At 39.1% G+C, this 16797-nt stretch overlaps 1 protein-coding gene across 4 annotated transcripts in view; it reads left to right on the top strand.

Annotated features, from left to right (window-relative positions):
- The window catches only part of sash1b (SAM and SH3 domain containing 1b), a 37468-nt gene extending 20794 nt beyond the window's left edge, over positions 1-16674 (top strand). Inside the window, exons 1-18 of one of the 4 annotated variants that reach the window (XM_026301382.2) lie at positions 1947-2139; positions 5235-5363; positions 5660-5710; positions 6103-6152; positions 7762-7802; positions 8184-8270; positions 8446-8558; positions 8772-8873; positions 10446-10578; positions 11108-11496; positions 12216-12290; positions 12398-12535; positions 12641-12773; positions 13059-13228; positions 13311-13517; positions 13988-14138; positions 14393-14524; positions 15802-16674. In XM_026301382.2, the coding sequence (XP_026157167.1) occupies positions 5319-5363; positions 5660-5710; positions 6103-6152; positions 7762-7802; positions 8184-8270; positions 8446-8558; positions 8772-8873; positions 10446-10578; positions 11108-11496; positions 12216-12290; positions 12398-12535; positions 12641-12773; positions 13059-13228; positions 13311-13517; positions 13988-14138; positions 14393-14524; positions 15802-16544 (2760 nt within the window). In that variant the 5' untranslated portion in view covers positions 1947-2139; positions 5235-5318 and the 3' untranslated portion in view covers positions 16545-16674. Of the gene's footprint in view, positions 1-1946; positions 2140-4060; positions 4171-4972; positions 5163-5234; positions 5364-5659; positions 5711-6102; positions 6153-7761; positions 7803-8183; positions 8271-8445; positions 8559-8771; positions 8874-10445; positions 10579-11107; positions 11497-12215; positions 12291-12397; positions 12536-12640; positions 12774-13058; positions 13229-13310; positions 13518-13987; positions 14139-14392; positions 14525-15801 lie in introns of those variants that run through there. The other 3 variants (XM_026301376.2, XM_026301392.2, XM_026301368.2) reach the window with 3 other exon arrangements.
- The last annotated feature ends 123 nt before the right edge of the window (positions 16675-16797 follow it).

The following is a 16797-nucleotide window of genomic DNA, read 5'->3' as shown; positions in this document are numbered from 1 at the left end:
GAGGAATCAAAACTCAGATGAGTGCTCAGACACTCGAGGTTGACAAAAACAAAATCAAAAGACTTGACAGTGAGAGAAAAGGAGCTACTTGACAGGGAGGAATGGCAACCATCTCCAACTCCCCATGTGCTCTGAAGTGATGAGCAGCTAGCCACTGCGTGGCCAGGCGGAAAACTGCCCTTTCTGGCATGAGCTACCACAACCCTTTGGCACTGGGAGCAGAACATAGCCCTCCACCATCTCTGACTTCCATCTGCAGCTCAGCATAATCTGCAGCCTCCTGTTGCAGATCTGACACTAGTATGGTTACCTCCTGCTGCAACTGCTCACTGCTCTGCAGTCAGTGCTCACTTACTAAAAATGAAGATTAGAGGCAACAGGCTCACAATTACTGGAGGCTAAAGGATATTTCTCAGCACTCTTAATCTCACTAATATTACATGCAAACAAACTCACTAACTTGATCCTTAGGATATGTAAAGATATTGTTATGTAGAAACAGCAGTAAGAAGAGGAAAATCTCAGTGCTGCTTCTGCTGTAAACAAAAGGGATATTTACTGTATCTCATTGTATGTTTATAATATGTCTGTATCGTCCCTGCTGCCTTTGTGACTCTTTCATTTTTATTATGACTATTTTTTTTTTAGTATACTGGACACATTAAAATCAGACTTCAGTAACAGATTAGTGTTATCAGCCTTCTATCAATGACATACCTCAGTAACTAACAAAATACTTTTATTGTAGACTTTTGCTGCCACCTGCTGGTGTCTAGACTGCTAGTGTTCATAAAGCTTGTGATGTACAGAACCTAATGTCTGTTAAATATTCATTTGGATTTGGTTATCACTTCGTATGGTTACCTATTGTGTTTGTATTTCTTTTCTGTGAGGTATGTGTTGGCATGAGAAAGCCCTATGTGTCAGCTGAAGTGTAATCTACCTAGTTTGGTATTTAATTTAGACTACTTGGTTATGTGTGTACTACTGTCATATGCTGTATACAGATTCAGCAGGTCGTGTTCTCTTTTTATTTATTTAATCACTGACAAAAACAGGCACAGAATTTAGCTTAGAATGAAATACTGAATATACAGAATGTATTAGATGTTTCTGGGATTAGAAGAAAGTTTAAGTGCCAAATTAATGAGATTCTTTAGGTTAGCAGTTTCTTTAAGCAAGATGACCCTCCACAATTACTCAATGATAGGAAAACTTGAAATGTTGAGTTTTTGACCACTGGTAGTGCTATGGAGCAGTGATTTATGAGTGAGTATCCGGTTTGTTTGTATCATGAGTGCGCATAATGCCACAAGTGTAGGTAGCCACACTGAGAAAGTGATAGATTTTCTGCAGTTGATTTTATTCCACTGATTCACAGTTAGCTGTAGGAATGTACAAAGAAGCACCATACCTTTGCTATTGCCTGCCTGCAAAATAGCAAACTTGGATGTTAAAAAGACCGTTTTAAACATCACAAAAATCTTTTTATGAGGGAAAATGCATTTTCATTTTTGCATGTTTAAGACATCAAGGATACACAAAATACTTATCAGTATATGTACACGAAAGTAAATATACCATTATTGTTATGAGATAACTCACATGGTACCTAAATTAATAATTCATAGAAACAAAATTGAACATGTTTACAATCAAAATCAAAATATCAGTACAATGTTGGAAAAGAATATAAAACTAGTTAGGGAGACATCTTCATATCAGCAGAGGGAGACATAACTCGCCAATTTTCAGCATTTCTTGCCAACCAGTATTTGCCTGACACATCGCTTTGACCCTCCTGCAGACAAAAACATGGAGACGCACTAAGAGCGAGGTGGTGGTTTATTTGATCATGTGAGTCATACCGCTCATGTGGCCCACAGCTGGACAGAGTAGAGTGCTCCACCCAGTATACCAGCATCATATGTGGCTGCAACTCCCCCAACGTTCCCTCAGCTAAACCACCTCTGATTTATGTGTGCCGGACACCCCTCCACTTCTCTACTGGAAGTATTGTCTACACTCACTAAACTGAGTTAAGTTTCAAAACGAAGCCTTTCACTTACAGCATTGAGGAGGAAATAAAGAACAACTAATGCTGTGTAGCTTCTGTTGGCAGTCAGAGCCCTCTATGTGGTGAGTGTATTTTTGTGTTTGCACTGGAATGTGTTCCTATGGTTAGGGCTCATAGTTTTCTGTAGATTAATTGTGGAAATGTTTACTTTTTATATAGCCTAGTTTGAAAAGAAACTTTTCAACTAATGTATGTCCATTTCTGAGCTTTCCCTGTGGGTTTGTATGCTTTTATTTAGACTTTTAGTTAGTAGTAAATACTTAAACAAGCCATTGCTTTTTCTCACATGATCTTTTGAAGCATCACTTTATCTGTTTAAGATGTCTACCTTAGTTTTTCATAGCTTAATTTGTGATGTTAACATGGGAATCTCTGTTGAGCTAAAATCTGATGTTGAATTATATTTAAATGAATTGACAAAAGAATGTCTTGCTATTTGGGGGATATAATTTGAAAATGAAAATGTCAAATAAGATATAAACATATATATTTCAGCCTGTTTTGTTTTATGAAGCCTTTTTTGGCAAAAATACTATTTTTCATCAGACCAGATGTGGTATTGTGTAGAATATAGTTTCTAACAAACCTGTAGGATATAGTAGAATTGGTTTAAGGTTTACTCTGTCAGGACATTTATCATTAGGTAAGATGCCATTCATAGTACATTCTGTGGTGCTCTATGGTCTTTAATTGTCTGGACCATAGGTATTAATGTCTGGAGAAAGGCCTACCTGCAGTAATCTCAAAACAGGATAAAGTGATACAGATTATTTGCTGACACAGGTCTGGTCGTCTGGAAAGGTGAGATAGGACAGAGGAACTGTAAAAACGCTAATTAGTCCCTCTTACACCTGGGGGCAGATGAATCTTTTGTCTGCCTATGACATGCTCAGTGCCTGAGAAATGTGACCCCTAAGCCTCTGTGGTTGATGTTTCATGCAGCAGTTCTGGCTTGCAAACCATTCATTTGGAAACAGAAGGAAATATAACACACACTGGAATATTTTCCTAAAACTCTCATTCTCTAAGAACTTTTGCTGTGAGAATTGAGCTCCACATTGTATATTGGATTTAACATTCAGGTCAGTTGGTTTTCCTATGCCTAAGATGTGTTTATATTTATCTGTAACAAGGATGTATGCATACTCAATGTTTAATTAGCACTCAGGGCAATGCAGTATCATGTGACAGTGTTACAATAGGCTGTTTATGTGAATCAGTGGCAGTCTAAGGCAGAGTGGCTGTAGCCGGGCACAGTGCAGAGCTTCTCAGTTGGCCTCAGTCTTGTTTCTTGACTGTATGAAAAGCAGCCAGATTTTCAGGCCATTTTTGACCCTGGGGCATGTCATTTACCAAATGAATGCCCCCCTTTTCTGCACAGTTGAGCCAGTCACAGTCTATGATGCCACGAGACAAGTGAGCCCACAGTATTGCTCAGTGCACAAGACTGATTTCAGTGGGTACATTTGCATACCTTCAGGCTATAGCATGACGGAAGCATAGTAATAATAATAATAATAAAGCGTGAAACCATTTATGGACATGCTGGAGGACTGTTCCTGAAGACCAGACACAGCTTTTGTTCATCTGACCAGTTTTAACTCTTGACTAGGCTGGATGTGGAACTGTCTTGCTATATGTTTTAATGCACATAATATAATCTTAATATATTTTGTTTGTCTTGAACAACTCAAGTTGTCTCACTGCACTACGGTAACATAATGATGGTACATTTATTCATACAGAGAAAACATTTTCCCTGTAAGGACAGCTGTATGTGGCAGCTCACGCCTCAGATCAAGAAAGGGCTTCCTCTTAGTGACAATGGTGACTGTTGTGGTTCACGTTTACCACTAGGATGGCATCATTTCCAGATGCAGCAGTAAGCTGTTTCCACCAGAGAAGCTCTAAAAATCCCCTGTACACCTTCTGTTCCGCAATACAAGGCTAATGGTCAAAGTTAAGGATTAACTAGTGATCACAGTGGAGCATTTAACAAAAGGAGTCAGATATTTCCTTTCGGAGTTGGTGGAGACTAGTGAATATTGGATTTACACTCATCAGGTGGACAGAGACACAGCTCTAAATGAATGGTAAAACTGCTCTTTGATGGCTGAATATTGAAATGAGAAACTGTTTGCTAATTGCTAACTTGCCTTCATTAAAGAACTTTATGAGATGATAACATCTCAGCGTTGTGCTTACCTCATGCTTCAGCTGCCATGTGTAGTTAAAAATATCGGTTATTACAGGTTTATCAATGCATCTATGAGTAATTTTTATAAAAAGAAAAGATTTCATATAATATAAAAAAGAATCCAGTAACATGTCTTCAGAATGCATTTTGCTTTTTAAAAATTAGTTTTATATAAATATAAGTCTCTGGAGAAAACGGAGAATTAATTGAGTAGGTTCTCTCAAAAGGTTCACAATGTGCTGACACATTGTGAGGTATCTGGTTTAAAATTCCTCTCTTGTCCAGAATGTGAGTTATTTTCTTGGCAAGGAAAAGGGCCCTATGTGTTTATTCTGGTCCCAGTGGTTGTTAGGTCATAAAAACTAAGCAAGAATTCCCTGAAATAGTGATGTATTATTGACCTTTTTCCCACATGGCAAAAGGCACATAACGACAGGTAGCACAATTTAAGGAAACTAGAAAGGGTTACATCCCGGACAGTTTGCTGTGTGTTAGGACAAAGACTTACCTGACTGAGTTAATGTATTTGTTGTGATTTATGGTAGACTGCACTGTGGCCTCTTCAGTTGACTGCTGAGGGCTGCAGGAGAGCTCGGTGTGAGAGTCATAGCTGTGTCACACACTGCTTCCTCTAGCCAGGGGGTCGGGTCTGAGGAGGACTGAGGAGGTGAAAGGGGCAGTGGGCAGGAAGACAACAAGCTGGTGAAGACAGAGGCAATAGAACAGCTGGACGTCTCTGATGCTTTTACACTCCTTGTGCTTTATCTCAGTGTTTCCTGGCAGTTTGTCTTGCTGATTACAGTACTAAAGCTTAGAACAATGGCTTATCATGACAGTGGTCAGTGTTTATAGTGTTTGCCTGCTGCTTGGCATCTCACTCAACCTCTGGTGGGTGTTGATTTCCTCTTCTGGTGTGTGCTCATATCTTTGAGTGTTTAAATGCCTCTTTATCTCTTGCAGGATGGCTCAGTGGGGAACCTTGATGACCTGGCTCAGGAGTACTCTCAGTATTATGGCACCTCTGTGAGTGACGTGTGCGAAAGGATGGAGGAGCTGCGGAGACGCAAAGTAGTGCAAGATGCAGAGATGGTAAACGGTGTTACCTGTCTTTATCTTACTGAAGTTGGCTGATCAAATGTCTAATGTCTCAGCACTCAACTACTGAGATTGTTTCCAAAAATACTGCATTATTCCTTTGTCATAAATATATGTAAAGAAAGTTATTATGTATTAATTTATGACATTTTCTCAAAATCAGTTCAGTTAATACAGTAACTGTTAAGTAGTGTTGTTCCATAATATAGGCTGGCCAGTTCAGTCAGCTAAATATCTATTTCTGTTATGATGACACTATAATTTACTCCACTTCCCGTGCCTGTGTTAAGGGAAAGGTTGACTCAGTGGCCACATCAGTGCAGCTCCGTTCTCAAATCCAGGTGAGTGTCCAGATCTCAGTGTGTCAGACCCCTGGAGAAGGCAACTTCCTCCTCTGTACGTCAGCAGACAGGCTGATAAGAGCCCAAAAGAATTGCTTCGTCATGGTTATCCAGAGCAAAGCCAAAGTTAAAGGCTGAGCAGTAACATTTGACTGACTGTGATGCAGAGAGCTGGCCTTGAAACTGTCCTTACTGTTAGATTCCATCATAAAATTTTGTAAAATGTTACTAGTGGGATGTTTTTCTAACAAGATTTGTATTTTAAAAGAGCAATGAATTACAAAAATAAATATCTGAAATTCTTCTTTTGTGACGTTTAAATGTAATTTTTCAGTAGAGTGAAGAATTGTCTCTGTGTGTATTTATAATCATACTGTTTCCATCTTCTTAAGGAATCTCTTGGACTCAGCAGCACCACGTCGACTCCAGAGATGGAAAGAAGGTAAACAAAAACAAAAAAAAAAAGAACTTTTTATGTAAAAGTACTTTGATCTATATCCAGACATAAGAAAGACCCAGCATGCTTGATTAGTGGATAAGTATCTGTGAGAGCAGGGACTATGACAAGTGGTAGTAAATATTATAATAGATGACATTAAATATGGCTGGGTGTATTATTTTGTCCAGGTAATAGGTAGTGTTGAGGCTTTACATATTACACAGTTGTTTATTTAAGTCATATCACTTTTGAAAGCTGAACTATGATTGCTCCTCCTGTATTATCTCTTCACTACAATGTAGACATGTGCATTTCCTCTTCTTCCTGGTGGCCTCCAGTCACACTATGAAGCATTTCTCAGCCACCTCTGAACTTCCTCCCTTCCCTCTATTGTCTCTTCGAAGGGTTTCAAGGATTAGTCATATTTTGTCATTGGAAAGCTGAAAAAGATGAAATTATGTTGATGACTCATGATAAAGCAACATATTGATTTAATTAGGATTTTCTTGAAGATATGTTGGGTTTGTTAAAAAAAACTTATAAACATGGATATTGTGAAATTTGTAAGGATTTAATTATTGTTATAAATAGGTCTATATTCTGAACCTGGACAGAAAAACAACAGATAAATCTTCTATAAATTAATTAAAAAGTGTTCAGGAAATTTACACTGCCCCCTAGTGGGATAGTATATAGAGCTGCGAGATGGAAGCTGATGTTTTCTGTATTTGTAATATCCTCCTTTATTTTTATAGTAATATTTAGGAGTGGTTCTGTTTTCATAGGAATCTGATAATTATTACATTTTCTTTCATTGTGGAAAAGTTTTCTTGTTCTTATCACATATATCCAGTTAATGTCTTATGTCTTTACTGAGCTTTTTTAGATTGATTAGCAGTTCCTCAAGACAAGATGACACACCACAGCTTTTCAGTGTCAGGGAAAATGTAATTAATGTATATAATTTGCAAATTGTGATGAGTTATACATGTATGGTCAAGGAGGAACCTCTATCATGTCTGCTGTATATAATCAGTAATATGTGGTTTGCAAAACGAACAGTATAAGTCTGAACTGTTTGCAAACTCATACACTGAATCAACTAGTGTATCACCCAGTGACATTTAGGTTCCCTCAGCTGAGAGAGAAACTATACACAACAAACAGCTCTGAGAGATGAAGAGAGAGAGAGAGAGAGAGAGAGACAAAGAGGGAGGGTGAAAGTGTGCAGGGAATGCAGAGGCCACGTTTGTGCTGCTACTGCTGCAAAACTCAGACTGAACATGAAAAAGGCTCTATTGTTTCTGCAATGGACATAGAGAACTGACCTCTGTTCATCAGCCAAGAGCAACCAATCTTTTTCATCTGTTTTGACGACTTTGATATGTCTTTGTTATGATGCTGTCATGAGAGACGGTGTGCTTGTGTGATACTTTTTTTAAATTCGTTTTTAATTTCACACAATCTGGAAGATAAAGATATGTTTAGGGGGATGGTGGGAAAGCAGGGAAAATGAAGAAAGTAACTTTGGAAAACAGGTACAGTCTTGTTGAGGGCTTTGTTTCCTGATTTAAACTCTTCAAACAAAATAAATATTTTGTTTGACTTTTAGGTTCCCTGTGCACAAATCTAGCTCTGATGATGGATCAGGAGGTAAGGCGATCTTTTATGTGAATGCCTGTTAAATATATCTAATACATCGTTCAGAAAAGCTACTTAAAAGTTAAAAAATGTTTTGTGTCTTTTAGTGGTTGTAGACAATCATCTTAAGATGAGTTTTTTAATAGTAATGATGACAATGTAGATTCAGTGTGTTTAAATACAAAAAAATGCTTTTTGCTTTTTTTTTCTTTTTTTTTTTTAAAAAGAGTATTACAACACAACTTAATACTTAGAGACTATAAGTAGTATTCAGTGTAGTTTAAAAGTTGTTGTTTTCCTGTTACATGGCTTTTTTTTTTGTGTGTGTTGTGTGTTGGTGCTGTTTATGTTCTTTTTGTCCTCTAAAATAATCTAAATCATCATACCACGTAGGAAAATGGGATGGGAAGAAGAAAAACAAGTATTTTTGGCAAAGTTTTCGAAAGTCTCAGAAAGGATCGTTGCGTCAGATATCAAAGGGTATGTTCAATCAGTAGCACAAAGTAAATGATGGAGGGTTGTTCCTCAACACATTTGCATCATTTTATTTAACATTTAGGATTTTAGCTTAATAAAAATGAATTAAATTAAAAATTGAATTAAAGCTGTTAATTGTTTTTAGTCATGTCTGACATTTCTACTTTTTGCCTAATAGGTGATGATGTTGGTTTTGTGGCCAGTGAAATTACTATGAGTGATGAAGAGCGTATTCAGCTGATGATGATGGTGAAAGAGAATATGATCTCTATAGAGGAAGCTCTGGCACGGGTATGAAGTCTTGAACCCTAAGATGCTTCACCTCATGTCTTGCTGCCATTATGTGAATGTTTTTAGTGAGAATATTTAGCTTCAAGTATGTATTCTGATTTAGGTGTATGGCCAAAATGTTAATACATTTTTTTAAAACTTCTCTATGTTCCTCCTGTAGACTGTAGTAATATATGTGTAATGTGTGTTAACTGCATCATCTCTTTTTTGCAGCTGAAGGAGTTTGAGATACAAAACAGACAGACATGCAGGTATGATCCCACACAGTGGACTGATCCCTGCAGTTCCAGCACAAATGAGTCGTTCAGCTGCAATGTAAGTCTCTAGGCTCCCAATCTGGGGGTATCTTGGTTGCTTTTTAAAGCTGAATCACTCTTTCTGTCAGGGTGTTGTGCATGAGTAAGAGTGCTATGCTGTTTACAGCACCTCTCACTTTCCCCCTGTCCTGGTGATGAACCGGGGCCCCTCTAAAGCCCTGCAGCTCAGGGCCCTCACCCAACTGCAGGGCACTGGGCGGACTTCTATTCATTGCTGTCAAAGCGCTAACCCTCTATTGTGCTGTAGTGAGCGGGTGGATTCAGCATGGGGCCATGTTATGCAGGCCACAGCTCTTTTATGCATGGGTGGGGTGATTAGGGGGCTCAGGTTCAGGGCACATTTTTCAGATTTGTCTGGATGGCCTGACTGTTTCCCTCTGCTCTGTGTGCGTTTCCCTCTCATTTTCTCTTTCTGTGCTAACCTTTTCCTTAATTAGCCTGGTCTACACACTTTGGGAGATTCTTGTCTCTGAGATAAAATATGCTAATTCTTACATATTTTGATTAGATGAATTAGAAAACGGTTGATAATTGTTCTGGTTGGCTGAAGTTTTCAAGGTATTTCACAATAAAGATTTATAATTATCTGCAAATCTAGAAACAGGTAAGTATATTTGCCTACAAATATTTTAGATTTATAATGATTGATGTGGCACCATTCTCATTGCTATATCACATTTTGCACTCTTTGCAGTTGTGGAGGAGAATCACATGCCCCCCTCCCAGATTTGAATTATTTTGATGCAGTTTTGACCTGAAACTGTTTCTTGGAAACTGGAGCCAATTAACACTCAGGGCTTAATTTGCCTTTATTAGCAACCCAATTCTGGTAAAATGTTGCTACTTTCATTTCCAAAACTTGCTCCTGGTAGACCAATGTTATGAAATGCCTGTTCTTAAATTGAGTTTCTCCTTTCTTTCTTGATTTTGCATTAAGTATTCTTGGAAGGGCATAGTGTGCATGTTGTGGTCAGAGGAGAAAACCTTAGCATATGTGACTTGAGTCGTCGCATGTACCACTGATATTTTTACAAACTATAATTTCGGGTGATTTCCAAGAAGCTACATTTTTTTTCTTTTTGACATATAAAAAGTATTTTCTTGTCTGTTGTAACATGCTGCAAATGCTACAGCTGTTTGCATCGCATTAGGTGTCATCACTGTGGTTTCCTCCCACAATTTTATATTAAGCTACATGTAGTTACCACAAGAGGTACTTGCAGCAGCCTCTGCAGAGTATACGCAGCTTTTGCACACTTTTAATTTAATGCAAATCACAAATGCAGGGCATTATTAAGATGCCTTGAAATCTGTGGGCTATATTATACTACAATATAGTGTATATTTTATAGTATACAATATTTATAATAAATAAAATGTGTGTGAGAGAGAGAGAGAGAGAGAGAGAGAGAGAGAGAGAGAGAGAGAGAGAGAGAGAGAGAGAGAGAGAGAGAGAGAGAGAGAGAGAGAGAGAGAGAGAGAGAGAGAGAGAGACTATAGCTGATGATGAAGAGAGTAGTATTATTTTTATCAGAGCTGTAATTCTCACATTATGGGTCTCTTCTTGCAGCCTTGTGACCTGTCAGACAACGAACAAGAGGAATCTATGACGTTCAGGAGACTTCATAAACTTGTCAACTCAACCCGCAATGTGAAGAAGAAGCTGATCAGAATTGACGAGTCTAAAAAGCCTGGAGCAGAGGGTACTATAAGAACCATCAGACTTTATCTTGTAAAACCCAAGTAGTTGTTTCAGCCATCATAGTTTTTAAGTCACCTTTTACTGCCCTACTAAGTAATAAAACTGTAGTTATTATACAGGGAAAAGCCACAATAATGTTGCTATACATGCAGCTATAATCTGATTACGCTAATAACATTGTGTATTAACTGCACCTGAGACACTACAATCCTGAATGTGGCGCAGTGTCTAATTAATGCTGTATCTAATTACTGTGTCACTAAACATACAGATTATACGTGTACTATAATACCAGAGTTTTTTCTGTGTGCTCTTTTAAGAATAGGTTTGTATTATTTTTTTGTTTTTTTTGTTTTTATGACACTTTTCAGCATGCTTACATTTTCCATATTATGATAGTGATCCTCAAATAGTATTGGTCATGGATTAAAAACAGTCCTTAAATGCAAATCTGAAATGAGATGATTGTGGCACATTTTGTTTTATTGAGATTTTTTGCATGTTTAACCTCTCTCGTTACTTGACTAAAGGAGGTGAGCTTCCCTATGGAGATGCTGGCACCTTCCTGTACTCAGGTGTGCAGAAGAAATCTGCAGTATGTCCTGTGAACTCTCTGGCTTCAGCTCTCCAAGAGCAACTTGTCTGTGACAGGGACTCTGACAGCCTGATCACCTCCCCATCCTCCGGCAGTGTGGATACCTGCTGTAACCAACGACTCCTTCAGTCCTTTGACAAGTCTACTGGGAGCTCAGTTCATCAGCAGACAAATGTAACAGGAGAGGTCAGGGAGGCAGGTGAAGGCAGTGGGTCATCCATTTCTGAAACAGAGGTTTGCAACGATGAGGACCCTAAAATTGCTCGCTCAGTGACAGATGGAGAGCTCCATCAGCATATACTCAGCCCACTCACCCACCATGGGGTAAGTTCAGAGGACTTTTGTTTGGTGTTTTTTGTCCCATCTATAATCCTCCTGTACATTACAACATGATTCCACCATTACCTTTGGTGCTACTGAGTGAGTTAGGCTTGGTATTAGTATTGACCTTCAACTCATCTTGGCAACAATAAATAACTGGGTTTGTTTGGATTTCTACTTAAAAACACAGTCTGGTTGAGGTTGAGATAACTGTAAAGAACCACCCAGAAAGTCACAATTCAGTGGACTGTATACCCATACCCACAGAAAGTTATGCATACACGAAAATGTCCCCATTCTCACGGATGCACGCTGATGATACATGTAGAAATACTCTATGCTGTCAAACAGTGTTTGTCCCAGCCAGTTTTAGATTTAGTAACAAGTCAGTGATTTCTTCAGTAAATAATAGAGATCATAATATACCTAAAATTAGTCTGTGGTTCTGAGAGATTTCATTTTAGATCTTGGGATCTATGGTGGCAGGAGTCACTGCAGGAAAGCTTGTGGCCCCTTGCATTGCTTAAAAATAATCACCTTTAACAAAAACTCAAACTGTGACGTGAGTGGTGGACAGAACTGGTAACAGGTGCGCGTGGTGTAGTTCCTTCCTTGTGGTGGCTGGATGCGTGCTTTAAAGGCTCAGTGTCAGCAACGAAACCCCCAACTTCCCCTACATTTGTTGCTTGAATGCCCTATTTTTTTTTTTTTTCTTCTCACAGAGAGCTTGTAGCTTTGGAGGATTTGACCTGACCAACCGCTCAGCGCACACGGTTATGTCTGGCAATGACAACACTGTATGTAACTGTGATTCTTCTGAATTTTCATAGACTGAATCAGAGCATATAGTTAAACTTGTTTATTTGCCATTATTTGTGTTTTTTTTTTTTTGTTTGTAAATTAGAACAAAGATGGAGATGAGAGAGATGCTGTTAAGTTGCTACCAACATCACGTATTTCCTTGGGGAAAAAAGTCAAGTCTGTGACAGAAACCATGAGAAAACATATATCCAAGAGATACCACTGTTCTCTATCTGAACAGGTATTTACATTTGGTACAGTTGGAGTACAGAAGCATCTGTCAGTGTAGTAGTCTATGTAATTTTGGGAAAATTATTATGCATACATAAGTTTCCTTCTGTTTTAGTCAAGCCCAGACCACATATCCAGCCGTCCTCACTCACCTCAGACAGACTCTGAGTCTTTGGAGAAACACAAACTGAAGCCAGGAGGCTCTGTGGAAAGCCTGAGGAGTTCCCTCAGTGGACAAAGTTCAATGAGTAAGTCTGTGTATATAGTTTCTGTGCACCAGACTTGGGTGTACTTGCAAGTAATTCTGTTTGTTTTCACTTGGCATTGGAACACCAGCTGTATAAGTTTTACCCAACAAATGTTTCAAGGACATTAAACTGCCTTTGAGACAGTCTAAACTTTGAGCTACCACTGTCTTCTGTTTACAGAGCCCATGTCATATCTGGTTCTTCTGTCAGATTAGAAAAAAAAAATATTTGTCATATACTAACAGGCCCATGAAGCAGCTCATTCTTCTTTTGTGGTTTGTGTAGGTGGTCAGACAGTCGGCACTACTGACTCCTCGAACAGCAACAGAGAAAGTGTGAAGTCAGAGGACGGGGAAGAGGATGAGCTGCCTTACCACGGACCCTTCTGTGGACGAGCTCTGGTTCATACTGACTTCACCCCCAGTCCCTATGACACTGACTCTCTCAGACTAAAGGTATGACCACAGTAACACTACAACAAATCGCACGATACTTAGAGATGATCTAATGCCGGGCTCCACTCAAACTTGTTTGTAGAGTGGAGATGTCATCGATATCATCAGTAAACCACCGATGGGTACTTGGATGGGAATGCTCAATGGTAAAGTCGGCACCTTCAAGTTCATATATGTGGATGTCCTGAATGATGAGGAGGTGAAGCCCAAAAAGACACGGAGGAGGAGGAAGGACCGGCAACCCAAGCCCACCTCTGTGGAGGAGCTTCTTGATCGCATCAACCTCAAAGTAATGATCCCATATAGGGGTCAAACAAATCAGATTGAAGTGTGAAGTCTATTATAAAGGAAGAATTTGAAAATTTTTGAAATATTCTTACTCACAATCCTGCTGAGCTTTGATACACTTTTACATCTGTATATTAAAGATAATGTTTGAAGCACAAAACAATTAGTTTAGATTAGCCTAGCATATCTTATCTTAGCTTAAATATAGCCACAGTAGTTCAAAAGATCATCTCATGTTTAGTCTGCAAGGAACAGCCTCATCCTAATCTTAGCAAGAAAATAAATGTTTCCAAATGTAGAGCTTTTCGTTTGTAATTTGAATACAAACACAGTTTATGGTTTGAACTGTGTTAGTAATCTAATAACCTCTTTTTCATCTAGAGTTCCAACTAACTGAGCAGTTCTGAATGAATCCATTCCCCAGATTTCTATTAATTTATTTGTGCTGTATCCATCCTCACATCTCCACAGGAACATCTTCCCACATTCCTTTTTAATGGCTATGAGGACCTGGACACATTCAAATTACTTGAGGAGGAGGACATGGATGAGCTGAACATCAGAGACCCCCAGCACAGAGCTGTGCTGCTCACTGCTGTGGAACTCCTACAGGAGTACGATGGTGGGTCTGGTAATCAACAGGTTGTGTTACCTCACCAGAACAACTACACAACACCACAAACATTCTCAAATTCAAGTCAAACAGTGAGAAACACTTTTAAAGCAGTATATGTAGCTGTGATTACATAATTCTCTGTCCATAGTTATAAAGAATCTGTTATGTCTACCCCACCATGTACACAACACATAACCATGGTTGTTTGAGATCATAAGATGTGACTGACTGCCCTCTGTTGGTGGTGTTTTTCCTTGCAGGGAGCAGTGACCCTGAGAGAAGCAGTCAGTCTGGAGGCTCACAGGAGAAGCTGCTCCTAGAAAGACATGGCCTCATCGGACACTCCCCACGGGACTCGGGCTGCTATGAGAGCAATGAGAACCTGGAGAATGGTAATGACAGTCTGAGTCGCCTGTGAACACTGTCCTCTGCCTCATCCTTCACTAGAAGGACTCATGTGGTCTTCAGTCCTTCTTGATGCTTAAGCATTCCAAGCCACCAAATTCAGTTCCTATGTTCCTCTGGAAAGACTTTGCTGTTGCCATATTTCTTCTGGCGCTTTCTGTTTTTGCTAGCATCTTCTTGAAGTCATACTTTCTTCGGGCTCTGCATCATTGAATCAAACTGTTTTTCTGTCACTGTTTTGTCTGTTCAGTATTTTTGGGAATTGACACTACTTGCCTTTCTTTACAAACATTACACTCTCGATATAATATTACAATGGAGAAGAGAAAACAAAGTTATCTTATAACGGGGCTAAAAAATTCACTTACATTATGTTATTGCAGATGAGTGCTGAGCTCTACAAGCATGATCTTTGAACAGTTTCTATTTGGAGCAGCTTGTAGGTCTTCTCGTAAATAGAGCCGCAGCTGTGAGCTGTGGTGGTTTTGCATTTGCTGAAAATGGTAACTGCTGTACCGGTGTGATGAGTGTTTAAACAAACTAGATTTTAATAGTTAAATAATTCTTCCAGGCCTATGAATGCTTGCTGTAGCTTTATTATTCTTATCACAGTTATTAGGTTGGGCGTACATCTAAAAATTGTCAGACTGCGAAGTGTAAATTAGGGCTTTTGTGAATGTGTAAAGGTCATGTGGTTAGAGAAAGATGTTTCTTCAGCCACACTTGTACAGTGTGGTCTCAGACGATTTTCCTGTTTGTGGGTATATTTTTAGTCTGGTAAAATAGTGTTGCACAGTATTTTATCATGTGCCTGAAAACTGCGTACTGCAGAATAATTCTAAAATTACTAAATATTAAAAGTATACTTGTTAAAATTTGCTGTTTTGTATAATTGTACATGCACTAAAATTAAGACTTAGGACAATCTTTGAGATGGTTTATATCAGTGAAACTCATTCTAACACTACTGAAGTGTTGCAGTGTAGGGTCTGAAGTCTCAGCATCTGAAGTGTGCTTCTGTCATGGTTGAGCATGAGGAATAAATAGCTCCATGCTTTACCAGACTTGACTGCTTGCTTCTTGTCTCTCATCCATTATTCATTTTTAGCGCACATTTAGTGTTAGCTTTGAACTTTTCTTTTCTCAGGCATCCTTTTACATTTGCCATTTTCCAACTTTTCCTGTTGCCATGTTTAAGTTAAATACATAATTACAACTGACTGGCATCTGCATGATCTGTGCACACTGCACTTGTTTATTACAGGAAGGCGCAAAAAGACTTCTTCACCAATGAGCAGGTCCTCATCTGGTTTTGAGTCAAGCCACTTTCCATCCCCAGAGTACCCTGCCATCCCCCTGACCCAGATCTCCATCAGACCCAGTAAGACTTCACTGCAAAATAAACCACAATGCTGGTCCAGTACCTTACCATCACTGAGACCAAAGAACAGCTTAAATCTCCTATGTCCAGAAAAAGGTAATCTTCCCAGTGAAGCTGTTTCTAGGAGCCAGAGTTGCATGGAGCTAAGAAGAAACCCCACACTGGGGCTGCTGAGGTGCAGCTCCTCCATGTCAGGCCTCCACAAAGAGCAGAAAAAAATACTCATTGACCCTAAAGCCTGGAATCTAAACCCTAGTACCAGGACCGAGGAAAGGTCAAAGCACACAGTAAAGACACAAAAACATTGTGAGGTCATGCTGTCACCCTGTCAGTCTTCAACCACATCATGTGATGCTGTGTGTAGTACTTTGAACAACGTGTCTGAAACAACACAGAGCACACGCCTCACGGGGCCAGCAGAATGGCCCAGTCAATCAGTAACCACAATGTCTATGCCAAACTTTCACCGAGAGCCTCTCCTACCAGAAACTGCCTACACGTACAGTTACAGGGACGATCAGAGAAGTTGTTTAGTTTCAGCCACTTCTGAAGCCCGTCGGCTAAAATTGAAAAGAAATATAAAGAAATCCATAAACTCAGTAAATCTGGGTTCCCTGATGGAATAAAGACTCTAGTTTTAATCTGAGAACAAAGCCACCATCTGAAAAGTTTCAGAAACACAGTAAGGTGTTGCTTTACATATGGAGATTAATTTTCTGATGTTTTCTTTTTTCACGATGTGTGTAATACTGATTTCTGCTGTGAAAAGGCTTTACCAACTAAGTTCATGCTTCCATATAAACAGTTGCTATATAAGACCATCTGTTACTGTCAGCCTAATCTAACTACTGACAAGTTAATGTACAAAAATCAATTCAA

Source organism: Mastacembelus armatus, chromosome 22, assembly GCF_900324485.2.
Source record: "Mastacembelus armatus chromosome 22, fMasArm1.2, whole genome shotgun sequence".
Lineage (NCBI taxonomy): Eukaryota > Metazoa > Chordata > Actinopteri > Synbranchiformes > Mastacembelidae > Mastacembelus > Mastacembelus armatus.
The sequence above is the reverse complement of the archived record's forward strand: the minus strand, read 5'-3'. Positions and strand labels throughout refer to the sequence as shown.